At 43.9% G+C, this 14,105-nt stretch overlaps 1 protein-coding gene across 1 annotated transcript in view; it reads right to left on the bottom strand.

Annotated features, from left to right (window-relative positions):
• Positions 1–14,105, bottom strand: part of TNFRSF21 (TNF receptor superfamily member 21) — a 65,169-nt gene that overhangs the window by 30,093 nt on the left and 20,971 nt on the right. The window contains exons 2-3 of the mRNA XM_014837526.3: positions 13,259–13,910; positions 10,940–11,434 (exon numbers count right to left, since the gene is read on the bottom strand). Of these exons, the coding sequence (XP_014693012.1) occupies positions 10,940–11,434; positions 13,259–13,910 (1,147 nt within the window). The remainder of the gene's footprint in view (positions 1–10,939; positions 11,435–13,258; positions 13,911–14,105) is intronic.

Below are 14,105 nucleotides of genomic sequence, written 5' to 3'. Positions count from 1 at the left end.
AGGGCAAAGGCCACATCTCCAGCCACCTTGTCTCCTGTCACTTTGGGCATGAGATAATGCCTTTCAGGCTATCGCGATAAGAGGCTTCTCTCCCGCAGCAGTTCCGTGTGCTGTATAATCTCAGACGCCCTCAGAGGTTCAACAGAAAGGTGTCATCTGCTGGCAATGGCATTACTGGAAGCAAAGGTGGAAAAGACAGGGAGTGGGGTCGGGGGTGGAGACAGCCGCCCATTCCTGGCCCTGGAAAGTGCCCTGGGACAGAGCGCTAGGACGCAGCGGCCTCTTAAACGGAATCATCTGCTCCTTTCAACCAGGCTTCCTGGTGTTTACACTGCAAGTGTACTTCCCATAGGAAATCTGGGCTGACAGACAGGACGGCTGTCTGGAATTCTGAGGCAAGGAGACTTCTGGCAGAGGAAGGAAGGCTTCCATGGCTGCTGCTGTCTGGTGCTGAGAAAACCAAGTTCACAGCTGTGAGTTCAGATTAGTAGGACTCCACCACCTCTGACTTATTTGAACCAGACTTTATTTTTTAAAACAGCCCTTGGAGCCTTCAGCTATTGGGTATCTGGCTTTAGTTAGAATTTTCCCTTTTCAAGCAATCTTTTTTTTTTTCAAGGAAGATTAGCCCTGAGCTAACTGCTGCCAATCCTCCTCTTTTTGCTGAGGAAGACTGACCCTGAGCTAACATCCATGCCCATCTTCCTCTACTTTATACGTGGGATGCCTACCACAGCATGGCTTGCCAAGCGGTGCCATGTCCACACCCGGGATCTGAACCAGCAAACGCCAGGCTGCCGAGAAGCGGAACATGTGAACTTAACCGCTGTGCCAGCGGGCCAGCCCCCTTTTCAAGCAATCTTAAAAAGAAAAGTGAACAGTAAAAACTTGGAGTAACCTTTACAGAGGAAAACTCTTCATCAATGACAATTTTGTAGCTATATTTCAGAACAAGCTGGGTTTTGTGAAGGGAAGTAAATTTTTCTTTTTTTTTTCCAGATTTTATTTTTTTCCTTTTGTTCCCCAAAGCTCCCCAGTTCAGAGCCGTATATTCTTAGTTGTGGGTCCTTCTAGTTGTGGCATGTGGGACACCGCCTCAGCATGGCTTGATAAACAGTGTCATGTCCACACCAAGGATTCGAACTGACGAAACACTGGGCCGCCTGCAGCGGAGCGCGAGAAATTAACCACTCGGCCATGGGGCCAGCCCTGAACATTTTTCTTGACTGAGCATGGTAAAAAAAAAAAAAAAAATCAACCACAGAAATCTAGAAATTTCTAGCATCAGGTAAGTGATGGGAAATCCAAATGCTAAGAATCAAAGGGCAGTGTCTGTAATGAGGCTGACGCATGAGTTAAAACCCGGCACTGCCACTCTCTAGCTATGTGACCTTGGGCAAGTTACTCTCTACCTTAGTTTCCCCTCCCCATCTGTAAAATGATAATGAGAGTGGCCTACCTCAGAGAGTTATGAAAATTAAGTTAATATTTATAAAATGCTTAGAACAGGATATGGCACTGAGTAAGCACGATATAATTCTTTGTTAAAGTAGACAATGAAAACTTAATGGCAGCAAAAACCTTAACAAGGTTAAAAAAATTGATCTGTAGTCACAGTTTATGTCATCATTGCAGTCCCAAATCACCTCCTGATCTGGCCTATATCAGCAGTCACAACCATCTCCTTACCTCACTTTAGCAAAAATGAAGTGGAGAAGTACTTCTTATCGAAATCCTAACACATTTCATTTATCCTTCATTTCTGAACACTGCCTATGGTGGTTTTAATAATTCAGAGGGAAGGTTTTAAGTCATTCATGAAACCTGACTGAAGAATATACTGACAGTATTCAAACACATCCAGGGCACCGCTTCCAGTTACTCAACATCCATCAGCTAACCAACCACTGCAACCCCGGGGAAATACTTATATAAGAAACGCAACCACAGTTCCACTCCTCCAGTTCGACTGCATCTTACTGTCACCCTGGAATGAGGATGAAGTCTGCAGAGTTGGAAATCTGGGAGCTGCATTTCCTTTACAACCCCCAATACAGACCAATTCTCACACACCTGACCACTCCTAAAGGAGGAACAGAATTCAGGAAGAAGGGAAACCTTTTTTCTGAGCCTATGTTGGGACTCATAAGGATCTAGAACCAAGAATGGAGTTGTTACTGAGGAAAACCTAAAGACAACACATGGATGAGAAGGGAGGCATTTTTGCTTGTTTGCTAGGTAAGGTGGGAGGAGTTATGCAAATAAAAAACACATACCAGAAACTCAAGGTCTAAATATAGCTCAGTTCAAGGACACAAAAGTTTACTAAGCAAATCAATGGCCAAAGGGCTAAGTCCTCTTGCTCTCCCAACCCAAGCTTCCAGCATCCTCACAGGCAAATGGCCTCTCCATAATCTCATTCACCAAACCAGAGTAGTTGTTTTCAAACCATGACATCCTCTGCACTGAGCAGAACCCTGCAGTCCTTTGACCAGAAAGGCAACGTGTGAAATATAGAGGGCACCTTCCAGGAGTCAGGAGACCCAGGCTCTGGCCTCCCCTCTGGCCCATTGGGCATGCGACCCTGGACAAGTCACCGTTGTTCCCTGGGCCTTGGTTTTAGCTTCTGTGTAAAGTGAGAAGATTAGACTAAATGAGTCTCTTCTAACTCTGACTTTCACACACACACACACACACACACACGCATGCACACACACCAATTCCCCATGATCTCCATTGCTCTCCAACTTGAAATTTTCCCAAAATAAAACTAAAACAAGCACTCCTTATGTTACTAAAGCCTAGTAGCCTAGCCTCGTCCTAGGACAGTGCCTGGAACTTGGCGTTCAACTACATACAACTCAATGAAAAATAACAGAAATCAAACAGTTTAATAATGAGTTATTTCTGAAATTTCCTAATATTTCTTTTGCCTCAGGATCCCTTAAAGGTGAACTTGGTTACAAACTTCCCCCATGATTTCAGAGCAGGATAGCACAGTGCATACAGGAAATGTTTACTTCATATATTATATTCTCCTGCTTCAGGCCGAGCACAACTAATTCAGAATTGGCAGGTCGACCATTGAGTTTCTCTTTAGGAAAATAACTCAACATATGGACAACAACTCTCAAACAGAAGATAATACAGCAAAAAGCAGAACAAAGAGGGAGGAATATGTAACTAAATCAAGAAGATAGTTCCTCTCTAATCTAATATCTCTCATAGCATTTTTCCCCAAAGAAATTCATGGTCATGATGGCTAAAGATAAACCCTGTGGCCAAGAGCTTCATCTGGGCCTCTGAGGGGCCCCCAGGGCACTTAGCCTCTTATCTGCAGGTGGAACCAGATTTGGACATTGCCTTTCTGGAAGTGAAATCAATTATTTCTATAACCCTAGCCTTCCAATATTATATAAGGGACATTGTTCCTCACCCTAAGGATCACTTTCAGATTATCTTGTAAAATCTTAAGCACTTTGTGACTTACAAAGATGTGCATATCTGTGCTAAACATATAATTTAAGAACTTTTACTGGGGAGAGTAATAGTCACATTAATGAGCTATGATAAGAATATTTGAAAGTTAAAGAGAGTTGCAGTGTAGCAAAAGCCTCAACCTATTTATGACCATTTAGCTGAACTGCGAGGGGTTTTCTGCCAGCACACACGTATCCCAGAGGCTGGCTGCTCTTCAAGGTGAGTATGAGCTGCTGACCTCCTGTCACCAGTATGAGAGTTGAGCAGCTTTTCCAAAGCAGGTAAAGCACTTTCCAGATGTGCCTTGTGACCAACACAAAGTGTTCTCAAGAATTCTGTTTGTGGCTGGGGCTTCCTGGCCCACAAGAGGACACCAAGGTTTCCCTCAGCGTAATATTCAGAAATGGATGAAAGCTGTGGACAGGGCTTCTCAACTCCCTGCAATCAAGACTGCACTTTTGAAGGGACTGAAAAACCCAAAACGTTAGTTCTGTAATAACTGCTCCATCTCTACCACACTAGAAAAAAGTCTCACGTTCTCCCAAAAAGCAAGCAGAGTTACTGCACACTCTCTTGTCCTCCCTAATCGTGTCCTGATTTAAGTGGAAATTTTTGCTGCCCTGACCTTACTCTATTATAAGCGTGTTGTAGCGAGCACACAGACCTTCTTTGGCATCAGTTAGGATTCAGCGTGGCTCTTATCTCTGACTAGCAACACACTGTACTCCACTCTACAGCACATCACAGGACCAATCAGGGCAGTGGTTCCTTGGGAGACATCAGTGTGACGGTAGGTATACTTGGTTATGACAGTCACATTGATCAAATCTGGTGACCCTCCTGTGATGGGTTCGATTGTCCTCATTTTACAAACCAAGTTGAGATACAAAGAGAAAGTATTTTGCCCAGGATCATCTAGCCCTTTAGTAGCAGAGCCAGACATGGACTTCAACTTTCCTAGCCCTATGTTATGTCTGCCCACAGCTTCTCCTTTGTACTCCAAACCTGTGAGGAGTGAGCCCAATCCTCTGCTCAACCATCACATACTTGTTAAAAGGATGGCATTTCAGACATCCTTATATGGGTAGCGGAACCTGCATCCCTCCCAGCTCTCCTCAAATAGCACTATCTGAGCTCTGAACCAGGAAGACATTTGGACTCAATTACTCTCAGCTTCTCTATAAGGAAAGCAGGGGTGGACCTGGAGTCTAAAGCCAGATGTGGGGCCGGTCCGGTGGCACAGCGGTTAAGTGCACACGTTCGGCTTCAGCGGCCCGGGGTTCGCCAGTTCGGATCCCAGGTGCGGACATAGCACCACTTGGCAAGCCATGCTGTGGTAGGCATCCCATGTATAAAGTAGAGGAAGATGGGCATGGATGTTAGTTCAGGGCCAGTCTTCCTCAGCAAAAAGAGGAGGATTGGCAGCAGTTAGCTCAGGGCTAATCTTCCTCAAAAAATAAATAAATAAATAAAAAATAAAGCCAGGTAGGTGTGTCTACTACTCCTCTTGGCCCCTCTCTCCACTGAGAGTATATCAGTTCCCTGAGCAAACAAAGGACAGGAGGAGAGATTGGAACCCAAGCTATCCTTTCTTCCTCCACAGCTCCTGTCTGTCTAAGAGAGAAGTCGTAGCAAGAATACGGCAGGTATACCTGTGAGGTGGACCCACAAGGTAAGATTGAGCTCTCCTGGGAAAAGCTGTCTCTCTTAGGAAACAGAGAGAGCATGGAGCAATTTTTAAGAGAAAAGACAAGGATACCTGCCACCTTTTCCTCGTTCCCACACATATCAGATGGTCCTGCTTTGTTACTCATCCCTTCAGGAGACTGGGAAGCAGTTACTGCTAAAAGTAAGGTGCTAGAACTGCTGGAATTTGAGAAAGTCTCTAAGAAGAACCAGACTGCTTACCCAAGCTGTGCAAGCCACCAGGAGGCAAGAGACGAGAAGCTGCTAAGAGATGACAGCTCTATGCTATAGATCAGGGGCTGGCAAACTATGGCCTGTTTTTGCAAATAAAGTTTTACTGGAACACAGCCATGCCCATCTTTACCCGTTTTCTATGGCTGCTTTCATACTACCAAAGCAGACTTGAGTAGGTGCAACACAGAGCATATAATGCTCAAAGCCTACAATATTTCCTAGTTTGCTGACCCCTGGTATAGACAGTTTAGAGAAAAAGCCAATAAGGAGTCTTGGTGGATTATCTATGAGGCTTTCTGCCCAGTTGAGAGGGCACTGCCTACAACAGCAGATCAATTAACTACTAAGGAATCATACCTGGTATGGAGGGAAAACCGTGTTTCTAAGAAGCTCATTTAAGGTGGTAGTTTTGACACTACATAAGTACCATCGCACGTATTTTTAACAAGACTCATTATGGTCATTATTTCTGCGAGTGAATCAGGAAACAGACCAAGAGATTACCAGAGAGGACGGAGATGATGATGACAGTAGTGAGGATGGTGTGTCATCTGTTATCATCCTCATCCTCACACCAGCACTTATGGACTGCTAGCCATGTGCTCAGCAATGTACTAAGCACTGGGCACATTCACCTACTTAATATTCACAACAAACTAAGTGTTATTATTATTCCCGTTTTACACATGAGCAAAATGAGGCACAGAGTGGTTAAATAACGTGCCCTTGATCACACAGCTAGTAAGTGGAACTCAACTCCAGAGTCTTTCCTCTTAACTGCATTTTATAACACTTTTTTTCTAACCTTATAAACAGAGCCCCAGGGAAATTAAAGGTCTTAAACTGAGATGATGAGGGAATGGCAATCTAGAATTTTAGAGCCTAAGTTTACCAACGTAATTTCTAGGCTATGGTGCTACTTCCCCCAAAAGTCCGTGCCTGCATTGCCTCCCTCGCTCCCACCTCTGACCCAAGCAGATGACTCCCACAAGCTTCCCTGCTTAAGGCCACCAGCAAGCAAGGCTCATCCACTTCCACTCCGGTGAAACACAAACACCTAAGCATTTACAAAGGGGCCTCGGCCTTGGAATTAGCGGGTTTCTCTCTCTCTTCGCATCACTCTGCTCTCCAGCGTCCTTGGGCCAAACTATTCTACTTTAAAGAAGCAAATCAGATGGGAGAAGACCAGCAATCTTTTTGTAGCCAGTTTTTGCATATTTTAAAGCAGTGCTGTCATAAAAACCTCCTTTAGCTCTGAGAAATCATTCTACTTGGTATCTATGGCAATTTAGTACAAAGAACCCAGCTTAAGATCTTTATGTTTAAATCCCTAACACCACATATCGTTGTTAGTCCAAAGGAAAGAAACCAATCATTCAACGGCTTGAAAACAATCTAACCTTGAAAAAAGTTTACTTCCTGGGTGCTCTAGACGTGTGCTATCCAGGAGAACTTTCTATGATGGAAATGTTCCACACCTGTCCTGTCCAACATGGTAACTACTAGCCACGTGCGGCTGTTAGGCACTTGAGCTGTGGGTGGTACAACTGAGGAAATGAATTGTTCATTTTAGTTTTAAATTAATTAAAAAGCTCATGTAGCTACCATATGGGCCGGCTCAGCTCTAGACCACCCCTCCTCGGGCCCTGGGCTATGGTCCAGGCATAGGGGATAAACAACAAGACCCAGTGTCTGCTCTCTAGGAACTTATAAGCAATGTGGGGAGAGAAACCACATACCCACAAACAGCTAACCAGTGACAGACAATAAGAGCGAAAGGGATTAAGAAATAACATCTTAGAATCTAGATCTACAGGAGACATTTGCCCTTTCACCGCTGCAGGTACAAAACAGTCTGCTTGAGAGAGTGCCCCAGCTGTTTTCACAATCCCTTTTGCAGTCAATTTAAAGAAGACGCTGTCTTTCTATGTCATGTGCTGTAAGTAACTACACGGGAAGGGATTACTGTCCTGTCCCAGTCAACTGCTTACTCTCCCTAAGGCACAGGACTAAGAACGTGCTCATCAGAACTAAGTGCAGTTCAAACAAGATAAATCCAATTCGTTTGCCTCTCACCCTTTTTTCCCTTATTTTTCTTCATAGCCTAAGTCTCAAAAAAAAAAAGGGGGGGAAATATGATCAAAGACAGAGACTGCTGATTTTCTGCTCCCTCTACAACCTTGCAGAGTCTCCTCCACTAGTAATTTCAGGGCAATTTCCACTCCTCATCTGCTTTTCAAGCTCCGCGCCTCCCCCCCCCCCCCCCCCCCCCGCCTCCCCCTCCCCAACCCCAGGGCAACAGATTGCTGGGAACCCAACTTCACACCTTTTGCAAATAGTTAAAGAGAAGGGAGAATCAAGGAAGGAAGGGGGAAGACAGAGAGAAGCGGGGCAGGGAGAGGAGAGTAAGAAGAGAAGGAAAGTGTTTTGAGACCATTTAGACTTGCTCAGTGCCACGTATGGCCAGTTGTGTACAGACTAACTTTCACTATCTTTACTTTTAGGCTTTTTGTGACAAAACAGATCAAAGAAAAAATACTGTTTTCCATGTAACCTCTCAATTAATGTGAACCTGCATTAATCTTAATTTTAAATTAAACTGAACATTTTGGACTCCTACTTACCCCATTATGTTGGGGTGACACTTCATAAAGAAATAGTTTTTAAAAAGGACAAGACCACAACAAATTAAGCATTAACAATAGACTGACATCTTGATGACACTTGGACCTCCTAATAAACTCTTAAATAAATTTCTGTGTATAAAATTTCCAAAGGGACTTCCAATTCCTGTTGCTGAAGTAAGACATATTGCAAAAAACCACAGTACAGTCCCAATCTACCAAACATAAACTTGCTCTGACTTCAGAAAGGAAGGAAGCTTACAAAATGCCACAGCACCCTTAATCTTCCATCCTCCTGGCGACATAAGGTCTCATCTCGTGTTTCCAACAGTAGGATTCCGTGAAAGTCAGACAACAGTTTTGTAGAGTTCAACTTTAAAAGTCCTAAGTCCATGGTTAGCAGAGAAGGGTGAGCAGAGCCAAATAAAGAAGAGGCTCTTGGTGACAAGAAAGATGAGAACCAACGGCCTAGCTTCAAGGTGCTGAGGGTCTATGTGGCATTCGCGGGCACAGCATGGTCTGCTTAAGGCGGGCAGGGGTAAGTGAGCTCTTACACAACGTCTTAGAGAGGACACGCAGAGCTAGGCATTTTTATCCCCACTCTCATCATCAGGAGGAATTCAGCGTGAAATGGACAAGGCCCAAAACAAGATCTTATTATACAGGATTATCTGCTGCCCAGCACTCACTGCAAATCAGATCAACAAGGTATTGTTTCTACAGGCCTCTCTGAGCACCTGGAATGGTTTTTATTAAACAGAACATCTCTTTGTAATGGAATTGTACCTGGTGGTACCTTTGAGAAGAGCAATTTGGAAAGAAGAGGTCTTCCTTAGAAAAACACCTTAAATATAAGTATCCCAATGCAAAAATCTGGGGAAAAAGGTTAAATTATTAAAAGAGATAGCTGCACCTGAATGAGACTACTGTGATTTATTTGGAAAAGCATATTACTGCGTTCACAGAACGTATGGTCAGGTTTTGTAGAGATTTGGCACTTCCATTCTTTTTATGAAATAGGATATTAAGGACACAGGCACAGCAGCTGACAAAGTTAGCAGGGTCGCAGGAATGTCTAGGGTCATTGTGTTAAATTGCTTTCTGCTCCTGGGGCAGTTTTGCTTCTATAACTCACTGTGTTTGCAAGAATTCTGAAAACGACACTGACAAATACAGTTTAGAAATATAGCTGACCACAATCTAATCCATAAATGCAACTACCAAAGGAACGAAGTTGCTACTTTGATAAAGTGAATAATGAGAGGACAGTTTCAAATAATTACATAGTCCAGCAGGACGCTCACGTTGTTTTTACTAATTAGATATATTAGAACAAGTGTTCTGATTGGCCACTTAAAGGGCAATTGAATGAATAGCTGATCCCAGACCAGAGGAAAAAAATATGCTATCTACCAATGGCCTTACTGGGTCAACTGACAACACTGGAATATGAACAGTAAACTAAAATATTATATTCACATTAAATTTATTGAGGTTGAAAACTGTACTATGTTTTTGTTAAGAGAATATCCTTACTGTTAGGAAATATTCACTGAAGTATCTAGGCGTAAGGGTCCATGATACAGTTCAGAAAAATTATTTTATGTATCTCATCAAACTGGAAGAAACAATATTGTCATTTTGGTATATTTCCTTTCAATCTCTATTCTAAAGTTTTAAGAGAATTGGGATTATATTACATAAAGTATGTAGCTTGGGTTCTTTTCTTTTCTTTAACCTAGTATAAACATTTTCCTATGTCATAGGTAAAAAAAAATTCATAAAACCTTCAATGTCAACATAATATTCCATTGTATGGGTATGCCATAATTTACTTAGTCATTTCCCTAAAACTGGCCCTTTGATTATTTCCAATTTCATTTATTACACATAACATTGAGTTAAAAGTTTAAGATCTTTGTGCTTAAATTTTTTTTTAAGTATTTCTGGTTTATATCTTTATGATAAATTCACAAAAATAGAATTCCTGGGCGAAAGGGTATAAACATTTAAGACTCAAGATAAAAAGGCCAAACTGCTTTTCCGCAAGTTAGGCTTATATCTTTGTCTTTAAGTAGAAAGAAGGTACCTGAATGGGATCTTCAAAACTTCAGGCTGAAATCTCATGTAGGGTTTAAAGGAAGAGAAGTTACTGCCTCGGTCTGAAGACTGCCGTCTTCGGATCAAACTTAGCTGCTGGGACAAGTTCTATAAGCTATTTTTTGTCTTCAAAAGAGGAAAAACCACAATATTCCAGACTGTGTCAACACACACAGACTGGGTAAAAGATGCAGGGCCCAGCCTCAGATGGTCACCAACATGCTAAGCTGTGGAAGTCTATAATCCAAAAGACCTTCCTATCTTCCTGACAGAAATGGGATCCTAAAAACCTAAGGAAGGCAAAAGTAAACGTGAGAAAAGTGACAGGAATCTAACAGCAAAATTCATATTCAAAAAGGCAAACTGAAGACAAGTTGTTATTTCCCCCTCTGTTCTCTTAGTGGCCCCACAGTGTAGAGCAAGCAGGGGCTCCCCCCGTCAGGAGCCGTGGAGTCAGTCCGACGCATCCTGAACAAACAACCAGCCTGGGTCAACACAGCCAAAGCTCTCCGAACTCCATCCCCTCATTTGTTCAACGACAAAGTGGAACAAAGTCCCTCACCGTCACTCTCGGGTTTCTTATCCTACAACATTCTCCTATAAATGTGCCAGAGGAACAAAGGGGCAAAGTGGTTATTCTCTCTGAGTGTATTATGTCAAATGCCGAGCACCTTATGTTTCATGACACAACGTGATCAAACAGCGCTTGGTATACAAAAGAGCTTCCAGAAACTGCATTTCCCATTCCTTCAGACAACCGGGCCCAGGGAAGGAGAGGCAGGAGGATCCGAAAGCAAGGAGAGAAGAAGGCTCACCATGGCCATTGCAGTAGTAGATCCATTTCTCCCGGTTCTGCGTCGGGGTCACGGATTTCTTCAGCCCTGCCTTTTCCACGATGGCGCTGGGATCCTGCCGCGGCCCCTTTTTCAGAGTCCTCGAGCTTTTCCGGATACTGCACACCACTATCACCACAAGCACCAGCAGCAGGAAAAGCACGATCATCCAGGGCAAATGCTCATTGATGTCAAAATGCTTGTGCAGGTTCTGTCTGGGATGGCCCCTCTTGGGGCCTTTGATGGGCGTGCTGGACTTCTCGCCCCCAGTGGCTTCCATGGATGGCAGCAGCTTCAGGATGTGTCTGTGGTGGGGGCCTTGCTGGTGGTTGACTACCTGGAGGTTTGGGAGAGTCTTGTTCACGCCTTCCTCCCCCCTCGCTGAGCTTGTGTTGTCAGGGACTGTCCCTTCCTGGATGTCACTCGGTACCTTTGGTCTAACAGAGGCAGAAGAGTTGGATTCTGTTGAGTTCATGCCTAGAAAAAAGAGTAAGGAGGGGGGAAGAGCTTTTCTATATTTGGGGATCTATATATTCCCTCCTCTTCCTGGTCATCTCCAAACCAGGCCAGATAAAGAAGAGATGACCTTTGGAGCCTGAGAATGAATTATAGTGCATATTTTCATAAAGACCCTAACAGCACCTTTATATGGAAGGTAAAAACTAACTGAACAGGTAAACTCACTTCCTCATGCCAGAACCAAGGGCATGCTTGGGGATCCAACATCTGAGCTTCATAGCAGCTTCTCCTGTGTTTCACATACTGAGCGGACACGTATGTTCACAGCTTTAAGTCAACTCTTAATTGTACTGACTATTCAGAGAACTAGTTCAAATTTAATTCCTTGGACCTTTAATTCCTCTATTCCTCCTCTCCCACCTTTTGACTATTTCATGATGCAATGGGAAAACTCAGACTACGACTGAGATAAAGAAAAGAGTTCAGGGGCCGGCCCCGCGGCTGAGTGGTTAAGTTCGCGTGCTCCGCTTCAGCGGCCCAGGGTTTCACCGGTTCGGATCTTGGGCGCAGACCTAGCACCACTCATCACGGCACGCTGAGGTGGCGTCCCACATAGCAAAACTAGAAGGACCTGCAACCAGAATATACAGCTATGTACTAGGGGGCTTTGGGGAGAAAAAGGAAGAAAAAAAAAAAAGATTGGCAACAGATGTTAGCTCAGGTGCCAATCTTAAAAACAACGAAAAGAGTTCAAACTCAAATCCATGTTTAACCAGTAGAAGGTTTGGTGAAACAAGTCAGTGAATAAAATAGCGCAAGACTGACTTAGTATCTGCTATTACTAGATAAACAAAATTTGGGCTGGCAGCTTAGTGGACTTCTTTCAGAGAAGCTTCCACAAGTAGTCTTCATTAACAAGCATGAGAGCCAGGGATACTGAGTTCCAAGAGACAGGACCTGGCCTGTATCAGGCTCTGAGAAGGCCTGGACAGGTCATCTGAGCCTGTTTCTTCATTTCAAAATGGCAGTTCTGAGAAGGTCCTCCTTACTGGGTTACCATGAAGGTCAAGCGAAATCACACACAATTAGGCTAGAAAGCACAACTCAAGTCAGCTATCATCTCAACAAAATTAAATTAAATAGGAAGGGATTTGAAAATAAAGGCTAAATTTTATATTCTGTCTGAAGTTTAAAATGAATTCTGAGGGAAACTGGGGTACTTGATGAAAGGCATAAAGTTAAAATCATTAGAAAAAACAAACATGATTTTCCAGATGTGAACGCTAGTTATCGTCAATGTGATACAAATTTGCTCATTTCCTGAGATTCTTTCTGTCCCCTTTTTTGCCCCACCTTAGATCCAATATTCATCCCTCCCTTGCAGATGGCATGTTATTTTCTCCCTTTCTCCCTCCTTCTGTCCTTCCGGCTGTGTCCACCCAGGATGGACTCCATGTTGGAAAACTTAATCTGGAAGGGACCTTAAACATCTAAATCACTCATTTATTTGACATGTCTGAAACCAGGGCCTGAAGAAATTCCGTGACTTACATAAGGCCACATGCTGTCCTTGTTTATTTCGGTTCTTATTTTCTAGCTTGATGTGATCCAGTTTGTAGATATTTGATCCCCTCAATTTCTATTCTAAGTCTATATGTTTCTAACAGGTCCAAAGAAGCTACATTTAATTAGCCACAAAACGCAAGCCCCTTCTTTAAGGGGTGACTTTGGGATATACAAAATAAAGAAAACATCTTTGGTACATGCCCAGTCTTGGTCACCTCCCTGGGCTCAAAGCTGTCCTCAAATAAATAACTCATGAAGTTAAGTTACTTAAATTACCTTTGGGAACATAAGTGGAGGAGGGGACTCCATAGGATTCCGTGTACTCAGGGCGTGAAAAGATGGCTATGCCAGGGGAAGGTGGGGTTGTGCTGGAGAAGGATGGGAGTGCGCCACAGACGTTGTCTGCCTCCTTGGTCCCCGGCTTGATGACCACCAGGTTCTGACTCAGACAGTCTGTGTATGCTTTGCATTTCATCACACTAGAAGGCACATCGGAGAAGGTACCCCGAGCACACTGCTTACACCGCACGTCCTCGGTCTCCGTCCCTTTCTTCCGCACACCCCAACCCACAGGACACACTGTATGGGGGACGCAGGTACCATTAGACTGGAACATGCCAGGTGGGCAAGTGCATTCTCGGTCAGTCAAGGCAGCACAAGGTAATTTCTCAACCATTGGCCATGGGCATGGCTGACTACAGTCATGGCATTTCTCTATGCCATTCTCATGCCTGGTAAAGGTCCCCACGGGGCAACTGCTGCAGACGCGCAGGCTTGTATTGGTACAGTGCTCAGACACATAGGTTCCTGCTGGACACTTGTCACAGGTTAGCACCTGGCCGGTGGCACGGTCAACGTGGTGGTATTTGCCAATGAGATTTGGGGCCTTCTGTTCTGGCTGAGCTGTGGTGGTGCTAAGGAATCCAAGCTGAAAGAAATAAAAGGGGAGGGGAAGGAACAAAATGAGAAGGTGTGATATAGGAACAGAAGAGAAGAAAAGGATGGAATGGAACAATCCCAACACCGCCATCATCATTCCTATTAAAGACCTGAGCAGTGCTGTATCCTCTTAACACCGCTCCTGCAACACAATACAAAGAGAGAGGCAAAGACTCCGCTTCCA

This window comes from Equus asinus, chromosome 8, assembly GCF_041296235.1.
Source record: "Equus asinus isolate D_3611 breed Donkey chromosome 8, EquAss-T2T_v2, whole genome shotgun sequence".
Lineage (NCBI taxonomy): Eukaryota > Metazoa > Chordata > Mammalia > Perissodactyla > Equidae > Equus > Equus asinus.
Note: the sequence above shows the minus strand (reverse complement) of the source record. Positions and strands in the feature narration are given on the sequence as shown.